The sequence below is a fragment of the Pongo abelii genome, chromosome 20, assembly GCF_028885655.2.
Source record: "Pongo abelii isolate AG06213 chromosome 20, NHGRI_mPonAbe1-v2.0_pri, whole genome shotgun sequence".
In the NCBI taxonomy this organism is placed as follows: domain Eukaryota; kingdom Metazoa; phylum Chordata; class Mammalia; order Primates; family Hominidae; genus Pongo; species Pongo abelii.
In genome coordinates, this window is record NC_072005.2 from 45,490,895 (window position 1) to 45,508,152 (window position 17,258).

The 17,258-nt window shown below is 41.5% G+C and overlaps 1 protein-coding gene across 1 annotated transcript; it reads right to left on the bottom strand.

The window, feature by feature from the left end:
* Positions 1-3,973: 3,973 nt before the first annotated feature.
* LOC100439076 (galectin-10) lies at positions 3,974-9,355 on the bottom strand. The gene is made up of 4 exons (XM_063720389.1): positions 9,341-9,355; positions 6,393-6,469; positions 5,679-5,889; positions 3,974-4,121 (listed from the first exon to the last, which is right to left on the bottom strand). The coding sequence occupies exons 1-4, from the start codon at positions 9,353-9,355 to the stop codon at positions 4,005-4,007; spliced, it is 420 nt and encodes a 139-aa protein (XP_063576459.1). The 3' UTR covers positions 3,974-4,004.
* Between the last annotated feature and the right edge of the window lie 7,903 nt (positions 9,356-17,258).

Sequence of the window (17,258 nt, forward strand, 5' to 3'; positions counted from 1 at the left end):
GCTTTTCTTTTTTTCTTTCTTTTTGTGGATACAGGGCCTTACTCTGTCACCCAGGCTAGAGTGCAGTGGCATGATCAGAGCTCACTGCAGCCTCAAACTCCTGGACTCAAGTGATCTTCTTACCTCAATCTCCCGAGTAGCTACAAATGAAAATGCACACAAACAGGCTTGGCTAGTTTTTAATTTTTTGGTACACACAAGGTCTCACTACCTTACGCAGGCTGGTCTGGAACACCTCCCCATGTGATCCTCCCACCTTGGCCTCCCAAAGTGCTCAGATTACAGCCATGAGCCACAGCCTCTGGCAAGCTGTTGAATAGTATCCACTGTAAGTTCTTCCTGAACTAAAACTAAACTGGTTATTTCTCTGTTTTGGATGATTCTGTCTCTAAAACCATGTCCCCCAATGTCCTTCCCTAGTTAGCCAGAATCTGCTCACACTCTTCTCCCAGAATGGGATAAACAGCTTGGGCTGGGAGACAGAGACAGACCTGAGGCTGGAGGCAGAAGCTGGTGGTCCCTCTGTGCAGATCCCACCTGAAGAAACAGCCTCAATGGACTGTGTTCCTCTTTCCCACTCTGCTTGGGAAGAGGCACCTGGGGCTTCATGCATTCTGCTCTTATGAATGCTCAGAGACGAGTCCTCAGTAACTCATGATCCCCAATATCCCCACTAGTTCTGCCACCCGGGATCCACATTGACACACATGGGAAGATGCACAGCTGCTTCATCTGAGGCGCTGCTGTGTGGGGAGGAACCTTCCCATGCACAGAAGACCACATGCATGTTCACAGCTCAACACCCAGTCACATCGCAGCACACACACCCACAGTCACACAGAGCCAGGCCACTCACTGAGTCACACAGGCCTGCTCACTGTGCATATAAAGATGCTCATGCACTGATCTGGCTGTGTTCACACACACACTCACATCACAGTCATGAAGACAAAGCACAATCACTGCCTTACATTCACTCACACACTCGCTCATCCTGGTGGGCTGATCACGTCCCACCTAAAGTCACATCATCTCAGCAGAGTTTCCTCTCCTCAGACATCATCACATGCCCACAGAGGGTTACACTGATCCAGGGTTCACACACCACACCCCACAAGCATCTCAGATACCATTACCCCAGTGTCTCTCTTCCACACCCCTACCATTCTCAGTAAATCATTCACAATGGAAATGTTCATATTTTAATCTCATAAAATCTCCCTCTTTCCTTTTTTAGGGTGACCTGAGATTATTGAAGGCTGTGCCTTTTCAACTCATGGGTAAGAGTAATATTGTTGTCTCCCTCTGGGTGACTCTTCTGAATTGTGTCCAGTATTCTGTGTGAATCTCTTGGAGTTGAAGCATTTAAATGATCCCTGTCAGCCCTGCCCTTTGGCTTCATTCCTGATTCCAACCACCCTCCAGCAAGGTTTCCCTGCAGAGTGAGAAGGGATGGAGTGTCAGAAACAGACTCATTCACAACCACACCTGTTTGCAACCCTGTGTCTGTGATGCAGCAGAAATGACAGTGAGGGGGGTACCAGGGGAAGGAAGGAGTCACCAGGGTAATGCACAGATCAGGATGATGGAGTTAGGGTGAGGGGTTGTGAAGTCCAGCCTCCATGCTTATGAAGCCTTTCCTCCACTGTGCAGAATTCACCTGGAATGCGTGAATTTTTCTCACTTGTACGATATTTTAAAAATGGGAATTCTCAAGGCAGAACAGCCAGCCCTGGAAAAAAAAATTCTCTCATTCTCTTCCAGAGGTTCTGGGAGACCATAGACGTTGATCCTCAACAGGACCTGGGGAGAGAGGTAGAGAGAGTCTCTGTGTCATCCTTACCCCATCCAGGCCCCTTGCCTTTGCCAGGTGAGGGCCATTCATACTCCATCTCCCACACACCTGGGCTCCATCTACTCTCTCTCATTTTTCTCTGGGTGTCCATGTGCAATAAAATATCAGAGACTCGGATTCTGGGAGAAAGGTGAGATTCTAAGTCTAGCCCTTGATGTGTGTGCTACTTAGCTCAAAACCTGCATGAAGACAGGGACAGGTGCAGGTGATCAGACTTCAGCTACAATGCAGTCTTCACTTGGGGTGGAGGAGTCAGGGACCCCTCCTCAAGTTCTCTTTTTGCTATAACAGAAAACATCCTTAAAATCTGTATAGGAATTTAAAGAAGAAATGAATTCAAATCCCTCTCCCTCCCTCCTCTCTTTTTATTTTACTCTTCAGTTTTACTGACTGTGAATTTAAACTATTTTTGAAAACTTGATCCAAGTTAACAAAAAAAGTTTATTATGACAAATTCATGATTAAACTAGCACTCATGTAGCCACCACAATTGTAGTCGTGGCTTGTTGCTAACACACATGGACGCCTATGTGTTCCTTCCCTACCACGTGACCTTCTTGCCCCTACTGGCAACCACGCTCCTGCCTTTCTTTTTTGCTTTGCTTTAGTTTTATCGCTTTGTTTAATTTTGCCTGTAGGTGTTTATCTTGAATTTTTTTTTATTGGGTCATGCATCTTTTCTAAAACATTTCTGTTTTTAGGATTCATCTATGTTGCCGTGTGGAGCTATAGATCCTTCCTTCTCACTTGTCTCCACTCTGGAGTTTTATAAATTGGCCAAGACATACTCAGCAGTTTACTCTTGATAGATATTGAGTGACTTCTAGCTTGAGACTATTGAAACATTGCCTTCTCTGTGAAATTCTCCTGATCTCCTAATGCTGATAATTTCTTATTTCAAGGAGAGTGGCCAAAAAGCCAATTGAATCCCTCAAATGTCAAGAAGGTGTCTGCCTTTCTGACTGGTGAATAGAAATAAATTGTCCAAAATAAACACAGAGACCTACTGGGAAGACAGGGATCAAGACACTCTGAGGATTAAAGTCTTTAAAGCATTTCAGATGGAGGGGGCTGGCCCAGAATTCTCCCCAAATGAGACACTCCAGGGAGAACATTTACTCTTGATAAGGCTGGGGCATCAGGAGGGGTTTTCTGATATCAGTGGTTAAGATTTACTGGGTGAGGGGAGGCAGTGGAAATGGAGATGTCCTAACCTTGTGTCTGTGGGTGGAGATGAATGAGGCCTAAAAGAGAGACCATTAGTGAGAGCTGTCATTGTGTGTCCTGATCAAAGGGTTTGCCTTCTATCCATCTATGACCAAGATTTACATGCCGTAAAGTAGTATCTCCCCTTGTCACTGTTTGAGCCTACAGCTTCTTCTCTGTGAAGTGACTTTTTCCTTTCTCAGTCTGCAATGAGGATGGGAGAAGGGCATGGTCACCCATGAGCACTCTTTAAATGAACAAATCTGATTTCTGCATCTGGGCTCTACCTTTCGAGAAATGGTGTTGTATACCCCTTGTTCCTGAACTGAGGGGACGAGCATATGAGTTTCTTTCTCTGGTGATTTTCTTCTTGGCATTTTTCCTAGTAAAGTGAAGGGACATATGAGATTTGGGGTTCAGGTAGGGTAACAGGAGCCCCCAAGTGTTCCTACTCCTCTGTTTTCAGTGTAAAGAGTGTGGTTCCTACTCAGTTCTGCTCAGCTCAGACACAGCCCCACCCACCCTGTCATGGATCAGTTATTCAAGCCCCTAATCCCATTGCTTACACCTCAGTGACTCATATGAAATTGGGTAGGGTTTGTTCAGAGTGTCTGACATATAGTTGATGCTATAGAAGGATGTGGTTTCTAATGTCTTCTCAGACATCTTAGTGGCCTTTTCACTTACTTTTTGTGTCTCAGGAAGATTTATCCCCCTTGACTTGTTCACACCATCCATAAAATCCCCCAAGCCCTCTTGATGATGACCACTTTATCTTTCTCCCCATGAAAGCAAGAACCAAATTCTGTGAAGTTTGATTAAGTTTTAATGAGCAAGAATAAGGATTGAAGTGAGAAAAGATCATGCCGTTAGCTGGCTTTGGGAATCCCATGCTCACGTAGAGACAGGGATTCCTTGGCAACATGAAGTCTGGTTATCTCTCTCAATTGCTGACCTCAAATTTGGTCAGGGAGATATCTCTCCACACTTGCACCATCTTCACAGCCTCAGGTGGGATTCTATGGTCAAAGGTGTAATAGGCTTGGCCATTGACCATTACCTACAGAAGGAAAAAAAATACATCAGAAAGACAGTATTCCACCAAACAAGCTTTCAGCCTGCTCTCTATGGTGTCGTAGTACCTGAAACATCCAACCAGAAAATGCCTCATTATATATCTGAACCCAGTAGACACACTTCTTTTTTACAGACTACCTTTTGTAACTATCTGAGACAGTTGCTCACTGCATTTTCAATGTTTCCTCTCATTTCTCCAGTGAGGCTCTATCACTCTGTGTCACATGGGCCATATTTGCTCAGTCTCCCCTCTATCCTGGAAGATCTCCAAGGCCAGGGACTGTGTTTCATAAACTTGAATCCCTGCATCTTGCACAGGGCCAGCCACAGGGTAAGTGCTCAGCAATGTCCACTGAATGCATACATTTCAGTTACATAAATTATGACTGCTACTTGCTGCTGATGACCAAGTTTCTCTCTGGAATGGCTCATATTTGAGCTAGTGGTGGCAAGGAATGAAACTCAAGTGTTCTTAGAGAGGTGGGGCTGGATTAATGTTACAAAACATAGGATATTATCTTTAACAGCCTATAAACATAGAAAAACACCTCTGACTTTAATCTGAATAAAATGTGAATGTTTTGGCCTACCCATTTGAAATGTCAGAAAGTTTGATCACATTCTTTATTACTGAGGCTACACAGGGAGTCATATTTTAGGTTTCATTCTCAAATTTAAAATCCATACAACTTTGAACCAGTTATTCCATTTCTTTATAATCATGTTCCAATATAAATAGGGAAAAGTTGGCAATGACAAAAGGGTTTATTAGAAAGCTTAATACAGTAATATTTGTGAGAGCAAAACATTGGAAACCAACTCAGTGCTCTTGTAAAGGGTCAAGTACAGCAAGTTGAGGAAATCCTTCTAGGGGAATATTATGTAATCCTTAAAAAATGAGGCAGCACCATGGATAGATTATTTCTCCAATATATATTCTTTGAGTACAACTCAACTGTCATTCCTAAAGTGTAATGTGTAGAGACATTGATACCAGCATTTGTTTAAAAACAAATAAAAATGTATGTATGGGTGTATGTATATGCTTCTATAAGGATAGACTATCTATGGAAGAAGAGTAGAGAAGCTAGTAATATTGTTCTGAGGATTGGGATTGAAGAGTGAGAAGAAGTCTTCATATTGGACTGACTAAAACAATTTTATTCATGTGTATATCTTATCCATTTAGCTACATGAAAATTTAAATAACATTATAAGGAGAAGATAGAGGATATTCTCCATTTGGGGAAAATGGCAAGTGAACCAACATTGACCGTGGTCAGATATGGGAAAAGAGCTGAGGATGGCAGTGCAAGAAGAAGTGATGGCAGAGCAAGCAACAACACTTGTTGAATGAGATAGGGAAATGATAAAAGTAAAGGGAACCCCTGTGTGTGTGATAAAAAGCCTGGGACAGGGGGAGTTATGGGTGATGAAAAGCCGGGGACAGAGGGAGTTATCTGGAGTTAGGGCATGAAGAGCTGCCTCCTGCTCTGAAAGCCCATGGAAGCTGGGTGCGGGGAGCTCCTGGGGTGCTCACCTGGTACTTATCTGACAGCACTGAGATGCTCAGTTCAAATTCTTGGCCATCCTGAAAGGGCATGTTCTTGGATTCCACCGGCTTCTTCCAGGCACCATATTCACGGCTGTTCATGACCACATAACAGCCAAAGTGCACTTGGAAATGGAAGGCAATGTCTGATTCCTCCTTCATCTCAGTGTGGAAATCCACCTGCAGATGTGGTTCATTGCTGAGGGCAGAGCACACAGTGTTGAGCAGGTCCCTTTCTTGTGGGGCACACACAAGACACACACACAAGTCTCTTTGCCCCTTCCGTGGTCGAGCAAAGACTTGTTGGTATTCTAGGCCTTGTCATTGTGGGGCTGCTTCAGCTCTTTGTGTTCTCCATGGGTGGAAAGAGATGCTCCAGCTCTCATCCACAGATGGAAACTGAGCCATAGTCACTGACTTGGTCACATGAATTGCCCATTTTCTGAATATTCTATGCCCTTTAATAGATAAAGTGCCACAGCCCCAAGCCTTGAGTGTCCTTTACTCCTAGACCCATGACTGGCCCCCAGTGCAGCTGCTGTAGGTTTTGTTCCTGGTGCTGGAGGGTCTCCAGGACCTGCACATTCATGGTACTTCCATCCTGCCAACAAGACTTTCCACATGACTCACACATGAGGTCACCCCCTTAGAAAATGTTCTTCCTCTTCTCCACCTCCCATCTTTGCACCATGGAGTACTCACAAGAAACAGACAAGCGGTTTCCCTTTGATTGTCACAGTAGAACCAGTAGACAAAGACACAGCCTGTGTGTGTGGCACCTGCCAGGGAATTGAGAGTGGGTGAGACAGGCAGGGCCAGGTGTGGCCTCCCCTCCTGTTACAGATTCCCATGGTGCAACCAGTTAGAGATCAAACAGTAGACTCAGGCCTCCCTGTTCCCACCCTACCTCATTCAGGACCCCATATTTTTGAAGACAGTGGGGCCCATAGTTAAGAGCAGAGCTTCAGAAACTGAGCTGCCTCAATTAGATCCTTTATTGTGCTGACTACTAGCAGTGAGATGTTAACATGTTTTGAACATTTTTTTTAGACAGGGTCTAATTGAATCACCCAGGCTGTAGTGCACTAGCACAATCACAGCCCACTTCAACCTCAACCTCCCAGGTTCAAGCCATCCTCTCACTTCAGTTTCTTCAGTAGCTGAGACTATTGGTCCACACCCAGCTAATTTTATATGTATTTGGAGAGTTGGGGTTTCATGATGTTGCCCAGGCTGGTCTGGAACGTCTAGGCTCAAGGGATCCTCTTGTCTCAGCCTCCGAAACTCCTAGATTACAGGGGTGAGCCACTTTGCCCAACCAGCAAGGAGACCTTAGATCTATTGCTTAAATTCTCCCTGCCTCAGTTTTCCCAATACAAAGATGATAATCCGAAATACCTACTTTGTATCATGTTTTCAGTTATACAGTAGTTAATATATGTAAACCCTTTAGCCTAAACCCTGCCATGTATAGGGCCTGTTGGGGGTCCTCTATCCGAACAAGGAGGGTCCTTGTGGAACACTGACCTGCGATCATCTTCAACTCTGAAACTGTGAAAACAAGATGTGAGGATGTAACAGTACAGAGATTCACTCCAGTAAGAAACAACAACTTTGGGTTAGTTTCAATTTGAGAATAGCTACAAATAATGACACTATAAACATTTCTGTATAGGATTTTCCATAAACTAAAGTGTTTACTTGGCTAAAATCTGGTGAGTAAAGTGTTTCTGTTTGTTTGGTGATTTTATGTTTAATTTTATGGGAATAACAAACTATTTTCCAATGTAGCTGTATCTTTTTACATCCCTCCAAGCATTGTTTGAGTGTTTCAGGTACTCTGCATCTTTTCTAACTTGAGATTATGAGTTTTATTTTTTATTATCATTTTAACCACTAAAAAAAAAAAAAGAAAGAAACAACACTTGTTGAAAGAGAGAGGGAAACGAACAGGAGAGAACAGGAAACCCCTGTGCGTGGGAGGTACATGCATCACAATTATCATGGGCAATGGACGTCCTTCCCAGAAGGGGCACACATTGCTGAGAGCACAACCACAGTACTTGCACAAATGAAGATTGTGGGTCAGAGAAGTTATTGGCTAGAATCTATAAATGGATGGTATTTTTCTTTTTTGAAACAGGGTCACACTGTCACCCAGGCTGGAATGCAGTGGCACCATCAAAACTCACTGCAGGCCAGGCGTGGTGGCTCACGCCTGTAATATCAGCACTTGGGAGGCCAAGGTGGGTGCATCGCTTGAGGTCAGGAGTTCGAGACCAGCCTGGCCAACATAGAGAAACCCTGTCTCTACTGAAAATACAAAAATTAGCCAGGAGTGGTGGCACATGCCTGTAATCCCAGCTACTCGGGAAGCTGAGGTATGAGAATCGCCTGAACCCGGGAAGCGGAGGTTGCAGTGAGCCGAGATTGCACCACTGCACTCCAGCCTGGGAAACAGAGCGAGACTGTCTCAAAAAAAAAAAAAAAAATTACTGCAGGTTTGAAGGCCTGGGCTTCAGTGAACCTCTTGCATATGCCCCCCAGCAGCTGGAACTACAGGTATGCAACACCACATTCAATAAATTTTTAAATTTTTGGAAAGATGAAATCTTGCTATGTCTCCCAGGCTGGTCTACCAGTCCTGGCCTGACATGGGCCTTTCAATTTGGCCACCCAAAGTGCTGAGATTACAGGCCTCAGCAAACATCTTGATGAATATCCACTGTAAGCTCTGCCTTGTACCTTCCTGGTTTTGGGTGATTCAGTCTCTTAAATCAAGTCCCTCAATGTCCTTCTCTAGCATCCTGGCACTCAATGGGAAGGCCAGGCTAGGGTGGGAGACAGGGAGATACCTGAGGCTGGAGGCAGGAGCCAGTGGTCACTGTGTGCAGATTCCACCTAAGGAACCATCAGCCCCATAGTCTGTTTCTCACCTCCACTCTGCTTGGGAAAAGGCACCTGAGGATTCATGCATTCTGCTCTCATAAGTGCTCAGAGATAAATCCTCGGTAACTCAAGGGCCCCAAGATCCCACAAGTTCTACCACCGGGGATCCACAGTGATGCACAAGGGAATTTATACACCTGCTTAGACAGAGTACTGCTATGTGGGGAGGAACCTTCACATGCACAGAAGGCCACAAGCATGTTCCCAGTTCAACACCCAGTCATATTCCAGCACACACACCCACAGTCACACAGAGCCAGGCCACTCACTGAGTCACACACACCTGCTCACTGTGCATATAAAGATGCTCATGCACTGGTCTGGCTGTGCTCACACACACACTCACATCACAGTCATGAAGACAAAGCACAGTCACCTGATTACAATCACTTACACACCCACCCATATCCTGGAGGGCCATACACATCTCGTCTAAAGTCACATCATTTTTAGCAGAGTTTACTCTCATCAGACACCATCACATGCTCACAGAGGGTCACAATGTTCCAGCGTCCACACCCCCTACCCCCCTACCCCACAAGCATCTCAGATACCATAGCCCTAGGTTCTCTCTTCCACATACCCGCAACTCTCAGTAAAGCATTCACAGTAGAAATTTTCATATTTTTATCCCATAAAATCTCCCTCTTCCCTTTTCTGTGTGACCTGAGATTATTGAAGGCTGTGCCTTTTTAACTCACAGGTAGCAGTGACATTGTTGTCTCCTTCTGGGTGGCTCTTCTGAATTGTGTCCAGGCTTCTGTGTGAATCTCTGAGTGGCAGAATTTAAATGGCCCCTGTCAGCCCTGCCCTCTGGCTTTATTCCTGATTCCAAGCCCCTCCCAGGAAGGTTTCCCCACACAGTGAGAAGGGGTGGGGTGTCAGAAACAGACTCAGTCACAACCACACCTGTTTGGAGGCCTGTGCCTGTGATGCAGCAGAAACGACAGTGAGGGAGGTACTGGAGGAGGAAGGGATCACCAGGGAAATGCACAGATAAAGATGATGGAGTGAGGATGAGGGGTGTGAGCTCCAGCCTCCATGCTTCTCATGAAGCCTTTTCTCCACTGTGCAGAATCTACCAGGAAGGTGTGCATTTTCCTAACCTGTGCAATGGTAAAAAGCTGGAGATCTTGGGGGCAAGGCACTTGGCCTTGAAATAAAATCCTCCTCCTTCTTCTCCAGTGGTTCTGGGAGAGCATAGATCTTGATCATTCGCAGGACCTGGGGACAGAAGTAGAGAAAACACTTGTGTCTTCTTTACCCACCCTCAGACCCCTTGGCTCTGCCAGGTGAGAGCCACCCCCACTCTGTCTCTCAGACACGTGGGCTTATGTACGCCCTCTTACTTCCCTATTTCTTTTCATGTGAATCAAAATCTGAGGCTGTCGTTCTCCTGCAGATTCTTGGAGAAAGGTGAGATTTCTCACTCATAAGTGGGAGCTAAATGATGAGGATGCATTAGCATTAATATTAGTTGTGCTTGACCCAACAATAAATTCCACTTTCCCTGATCTAAAACCTTGACAATTCATTTCCAAGCACACACGCCAAGTTTCAGCTCATATAAATCAGCACAATCACACAGTTCTTTTGGTATATAAGGTATTTCCTTAAGATTAATTTGTAATGTCATCCCACTGCATTCCTTGGGCTTTGACTCTGGGTATGGACATGGAAGCAATGAAAAGGGTCAGAGGCCACAATTAAGGAGCTTTGGAAACCCCGTTCTAGGCGACCGCCCTCACACCCTGCCCAGAACTGTAGCTTGTAAGAAATTACCACAGAAGGGAAAGAGGAACTGCTTTTCCTTGCAACAGATATGCAATAGAATTTTGAGTAATATCCCAGTTATTCATCTGAACTGGGGAAGAAATATCAGTTCAGGGCGTCTGGCCACCTAGTAAGCTGTGGATAAAGATGTTGATGTTATTTCCTTCTCAGGCATTCCAGCAATCCTTTCAGTGATCCAGAGAGATTGATCTTCTTTGACTTCCATATCCTCTGCACAATAGCCCATACTTCTGCTAGTTACAACTGTTTCTTCAGAAATCCATTATGCCCTATGATTTGCTTTCAGTCTTTATTTTCAACTATGTCTTTCCCAGCACACACTGTTCCCCTGAAAAACTTTAGGTTTTGTGTGTGAAATTATATAATATCTGGGATTTGCTTTAAAATAATCTGGGGATGACAGTTCTCTACTTTTGCAAACATTTGAAATTTTTTACAATACAGTTTTTAATTAAGTAGCCAGTGTATAGACTATATATAAAAGAAAAACAAAATTATCAGTACTGGCATGGCTATATCTTCAAGAAATGCTGTAGTATGAAAAGGCATGAAGAAAACATGCATAATATGAGACCAATTATTTTAAAGACAAAAAATAAAATTGATCTCATAAGTACACACAAACATTCATAAATGCCCTAGAAAATGTCAAAAGAAGGCATTCCTTGTAGGAGAGACACTGGGTTTAGAAGAAATGAGGTCAAGGTATAAATCTGTAATGTTTGAATTTTACACACAAGAAGGTATTATATTACTTAAATGATTTGTATAAACATTTTAAAAATAAAGGTCATAATACAGTTAAAAATTTTTAAAAATTTAATCACAGTTTGGAACCCAGCAACCATGCTTCTTGTTACAGAGCACTCTTTCTGACTATTTTGTGTTCTGTTTTTCTTGTTCCTCCAGCGAGGTTCTAACACTCTATACAGCAAGGTGTGTTTGCTCAGTCACCGCTCTATCCTGGAACATCCCTGCGCCACATAAATTGCCTGTCACAAGGTAAGTGCTCAATAAATGTTCATTGAATGCATAACTTTCAGTGCCATGGTTTTATGCCATGTACTGATAACCAGGTGTTTTCTTTTAAGAAGATCCACATTTATTCCCTTTCTCCTTCCCTCCCTCCCTTCCTTTCTTTTATACAGAACATCAGTGTGATTCCTGGCCTTTGTCTTTCCATCACACTCTTCACGTGACTGACAGGACAATCCCATGCCTCTACTCTCATAGAATAGCCATGGCATGGCCACTTCTCATCGTCTGCCAGTTCACTGACAGCAGCTTTGTGTTTACTACTAAGTGTCTGGCTCACAGCAGATGCTCGATAACTCCATTTCTGAGAAACAAATATCTCTTCCTGTAACTTCTTCCTGCAATTCAAACCAGAGAGTATTTCTCAGGAATTATCAGTTGATTGAGTGGCAAGATATGTCTGGACTATGCATTTCATTTGAATCTATTAATAGTTTTATGGCTAGAAGAGAAAATGAAACAAAAATGGATTTTCAGCTGGGTTGAAAAGTTCGGTCAGTAGAACAAGTGAGGGAACATTCTGGGGAACAGATGCAGAGTGTGGGCAGGCTGTCATTATGAGTGTGACAGTGTTTACCAGATGAGCTGACCTTTGTTCTGATGAAAATCTTGTAATTCACAATCCAAATATTAATTATATCTTTGACATACAAAAAAACCCATCGTATTATTCTTACGCCTTTGCATAAGTCCATTGTATCATTCTTACACCTTTGCATCCTCATAGCTTAGCTCCCACTTATGAATGATAACATACAATGTTTGGTTTTCCATTCCTGAGTTACTTCACTTAGAATAATGGTCTCCAATTTTATCCAGGTTGCTGCAAATGCCAATAGTTTGTCCCTTTTTATGGCTGAGTAGTATTCCATGGTATACATATACACCACAATTTCTTTATCCACTCATTGATTGATGGGCATTTGAGCTGGTTTTATATATTTTGAAATTGCAAATTGTGCTGCCATAAACGTGTGTGTGCAAGTATCTTTTTAAAATAATGACTTATTTTCCTCTGGGTAGATACCCAGTAGTGGGATTGCCGGATCAAATGGTAGTTCTACTTTTAGTTCTTGAAGGACTCTCCACACTGTTTTCCACAGTGGCTGTACTAGTTTAGATTCCCACCAGTAGTGTAAAAGTATTCCCTTTTCAACGCATCCCCACCAACATCTACTTTTTTTTTTTTTATTTTTTTATTTTGGTCATTCTTGCGGGAGTAAAGTGGTATTGCATTGTGGTTTTGATTTGCATTTCCCTGGTCGTTAGTGATGTTGAGCATTTTTTCATGTGTTTGTTGGCCATTTGTTTATCTTCTTTTGAGAATTTTCTGTTCAGGTAGGTCCTTGGCCCACTTTTTGATAGGACTGTTTGGTTTATTCATGATCATTTGTTTGAGTTCCTTGTAGATTCTGGATATTAGTCCTTTGTTGGATGTAAAGGTTGCAAAGATTTTCTGCCACTCTGTGGGTTGTGTGTTTACTCTCCTGATTGTTTCTTCTGCTGTGCAGAAGCTTTTTAGTTTAATTAAGTCCCGTCTATTTATCTTTTTGCTTTTGTTGCATTTGTTTTAGAGTTATTGGTCATGAGGCCTTTGCCTAAGCCAACGTCCAGAAAGGTTTTTCTGATGTTATCTTCTAGAATTTTTATAGTTTCAGGTCTTAGATTTAAGTCCTTCATCCATCTTGAGCTGACTTTTCTATGAGGTGGGAGATGAGGATCCAGTTTCATTCTTCTACATGTGGCTTGCCAATTATCCCAGCACCATTTGTTGAATAGGGTGTCCTTTCCCCACTTTATATTTTTGTTTACTTTGTCAAAGATCAGCTGGCAGTAACTATTTGACTTTATTTCTGGGTTTTCTATTCTGTTCTATTGGTCTATGTACCTTTCTTTGTACCAGTACCATATTGTTTTGGTGACTATGACCCTATATTAACAGTATAGCTTGAAGTCAGGCAATGCAATGCCTCCAGATTTGCTCTTTTTGCTGAGTCTTGCTTTGGTATGTGGGCTGTTTTTTGGTTCCATATGAATTTTAGGATTGTTTTTCCTAGTTCTATGAAGAATGATGGTGGTATTTTGATGGGAATTGCATTGAATTTGTAGATTGCTTTCGGCAGTATGGTCATTTTCACAATGTTGAAATTTTCACATGGGATGCTAGAGCATGGGATGTGTTTCCATTTGTTTGTGTCATCAACGATTTCTTTCAGCAGTGTTTTGTAGTTTTCCTTGTAGAGGTCTCTCACCTCCTTGGTTAGGTATATTCCTAAGTATTTTATTTATTTTATTTTTGCAGCTATTGTAAAAGGGGTTGAGTTTTTGATTTTTTTCTCAGCTTAGTTGCTGTTTGTGTATAGCAGAACTACTAGTTTGTGAACATTAATTTTGTCTCCTGAAATTTTGCTGAATTTATTTTTCAGTTCTAGGGGCTTTTTGGAGGAGTCTTTAAAGTTTTCTAGGTATACAATCTTAGCATCAGCAAACAGTGACAGTTTGACTTCGCCTTTACTGATTTGGATGCCCTTTATTTCTTTCTCTTGTCTGATTGTTCTGGCTAGGGCTTCCAGTTCTATGTTGAATAGAAGTGGTGAGAGTGGGCATCATTGTCTTCTTCCAGTTCTCAGAGGGAATGCTTTCAACTTTTTCCCATTCAGTATTATATTGGCTGTGGGTTTGTCATAGATGGCTTTTATCACTTTAAGGTATGTCCCTTCTATGACTATTATGCTGAGGGTTGTAATCATAAAGGGGTGCTGGATTTTGTCAAATGCTTTTTCTGCATCTATTGAGATGATAATGTGATTTTTGTTTTTAATTCTGTTTATGTGGCGTATCACATTTACTGATTTGTGTATGTTAAACCATGATTGCATTTTTTGGCATGCAGAGATGCAGTGGGTTTCATCTGATCATGGTGGATTACCTTTCTGATAAGCTGTTGGATTGGTTAACTAGTATTTTGTTAAGAATTTTTGCATGTATATTCATCAGTGATATTGGTCTGTACTTTTTTTGTTGTGTCCTTTCTTGGTTTTCGTATTAGGATGATACTGGCTTCACAGAATGATTTAGGGAAGATTTCCTCTTATCTTGTCAATAGAATTCATACCAATTCTTCTTTGAATGTCTGAATTCAGCTGTGAATCCGTCTGGTCCTGGACTTTTTTGTTGGCTATTTTTAAATTAGGATTTCAATCTTGCTGCTTGTTATTGGTCTTTTCAGAGTTTCTAATTCTTCCTGGTTTAATCTAGGAAGGTTGTATATTTCCAGGAATTTGTCCATCCCCTCGAGATTTTCTAGTTTATGCACAGAAAGGTGTTCATGGCAGCCTTGAGTGATCTTTTTTGTATTTCTGTCATACTGGTCAAAATAGCTCCCATCTTATTTCTAATTTAGATTATTTGAGTCTTCTCTCTTCTTTTTTGGTTAATATCACTAATGGTCCATCAATTTTATTTATCTTTTCAAAGAATCAGCTTTGGTCTCATTTACCTTTTGTATTTTTTTTTGTTTCAATTTCATTTAGTTCTGCTCTGATCTTGGTTATTTCTTTTCTTCTGCTGGGTTTGGCTTTGGTTTGTTGTTGTTTCTCTAGTTCCTTGAGGTGTGACCTTAGATTGTCTATTTGTGCTCCTTCAGACTCTTTGATGCAGGCATTTAAGGCTATGAACTTTCCTCTTAGCACTGCCTTTGCTGTATCCCAGAGGTTTCTATATGTTTTTGATATGTTGTGTCACTATTATCATTCCATTAAAAGAATTTTTTAATTTCCATCTTGATTTCATTCTTGTCCCAACAGTCATTCAGGAGCAGGTTATTTAATTTCCATGTACTTGCATGGTTTTGAGGGCTCCCTTTGGAGTTGATTTTCAATTTTATTCCACTGTGTTCTGAAAGAGTACTTGACAGAATTTCAATTTTCTTAAATTTATTGAGACTTGTTTTGTGGCCTATCATATGGTCTATCTTGGAGAATGTTTCGTCTGCTGACAAATAGAATGTATATTCTGCAGCGGTTGGATAGAATGTTCAAATATCTGGTAAGTCCAAGGTATAGTTCAAATCCATTGTTCTATCAGCCACTGAAAATATACATACACATTTATTATTGCAATAGCAAAATGCTACAGGCTGGATTGACCCTATAAAATCTTCCTTTTCTGGGAAAAAATCCATTCATAATTTCAAATAACAAAATAAAGAATGGATGGACAGTTAATAAAACTATAACAAGAGAATCTTGGTAGTCGTTTTTTCCTCTTCTCTTCCAATCACATTAAATCTTCAATCCAGGATATACAGTCTGTTCTTCCTTTAAAACTTATCGATATTCTGACCAATTCTACCAGCTCTACTTCCACAATGCCAACCAAACAGGATCAAATGCATCTAATGGTTTTTTTAAAAGGGAGTAGTTTGACTGCCAGGACCTACCGAGGCCAACAATATTAAGAAAGTTTCTGAAAATACTGTAAAAGAATTTTCTTTAAATAGTGAACCAAAAAAGCCCTTCCATTTGCGTAGTTGCTTCAACAAAACGGCAAACTCACCATCAATTAAAACTGTAAATACAGGCAATAAAGGTAAGTCCATCTTTTCATCTTATTCTTCTGTTAGCTGTGACTCCATTTCTTCGCTTCCTCTTGCCACAAATCTCCTTGAAAGAAGTGCCTATTCCTTAAGTATTATTACTAATAAAATATCAAAAAACAACAGATGTTGGCATGGATGCAAAGAAAAGGGAATGCTAGTACACTGTTGGTGGGAACATAACTGGTTCTACCTCTATGGAAAACAGTATGGCAATATCTGTATGAATTAAAAAAAGACCTACCATTCCACCCAGTAATCCCAATAGTGGGTATATACACCCCAGAAAAGAAATCGTTATATAAAAAGGCACCTTAACTCTTATGTTTATTGCAGTGCTATTCACAATAGGAAAGTCACAGAATCAAAGTAAGTGTCCATCAACAGTTGATTGAATAAAGAAAATGTGCCACATATACACCAGGGAATACTAAGTAGCCATAAAAAGAATGAAATTCTGTCCTTTGCAGTGACATGGATGGAGCTGGAGACTATTATCCTATGTGAACTAACTCAGAAGCAGAAAATCAAATACTGCATGTTCTCACTTACAAGTGGGAGGTAAATGATGGGTACATATGGACACAAAAATAGAAATAGCAGACACTGGGGGCTCCAAAATGGGGCAGAGAGAGGAGGGAGTGAGGGTTGAAAGATTACCTATTGAACACAATATTCAATATTTGAGTGATGGGTACACTAGAAGCCCAATCCCTACCATTATGCAATACACTCATGAAAAAAACATGCACATGTGCCCCCAAAGCTAAAATTAAAAAGAAATTTAACCCTCTTTATGGAGGGTTCAAAGGATAAAATAAAGTATAACTATACAGGCTTTCATATAATAATAGATGAAAATATATATATATTGATTACTCAGAAGGAAAAAAGAACAACATAGTCTTACTTTCTTCTAATATCTTCATTCATCTCCCCTCAAACTCAGTCTGAATGGCCTTCTATCCTTCCACCTCATAGAAATGATTCTGTTAAAGTCATTAATGGCCTGCGTATTGCTAAACACAGTGGTCAGTGGTCAGGCCTCATCTTACTTAACCTGCCAGGTGATTATTCCTTCCTCCTTGATAAACTTTCTTCACTTAGCTACCAGGACACTGAACTATCTTGGTTTCTTCTCATCTCACTGTTTGCTCCATCTCAATGTCCCTTACTGCTTCCTCTTTTTCTCC

Coding starts and splice junctions, on each gene's coding strand:
- LOC100439076 (XM_063720389.1), bottom strand. Junction 5,890..6,392: donor AAACCGCTTGTCTGTTTCTT/GTGAGTACTCCA, acceptor CTCTGCCCTCAG/CAATGAACCACATCTGCAGG. Junction 4,122..5,678: donor TGCTGTCAGATAAGTACCAG/GTGAGCACCCCA, acceptor TTCCTTCTGTAG/GTAATGGTCAATGGCCAAGC.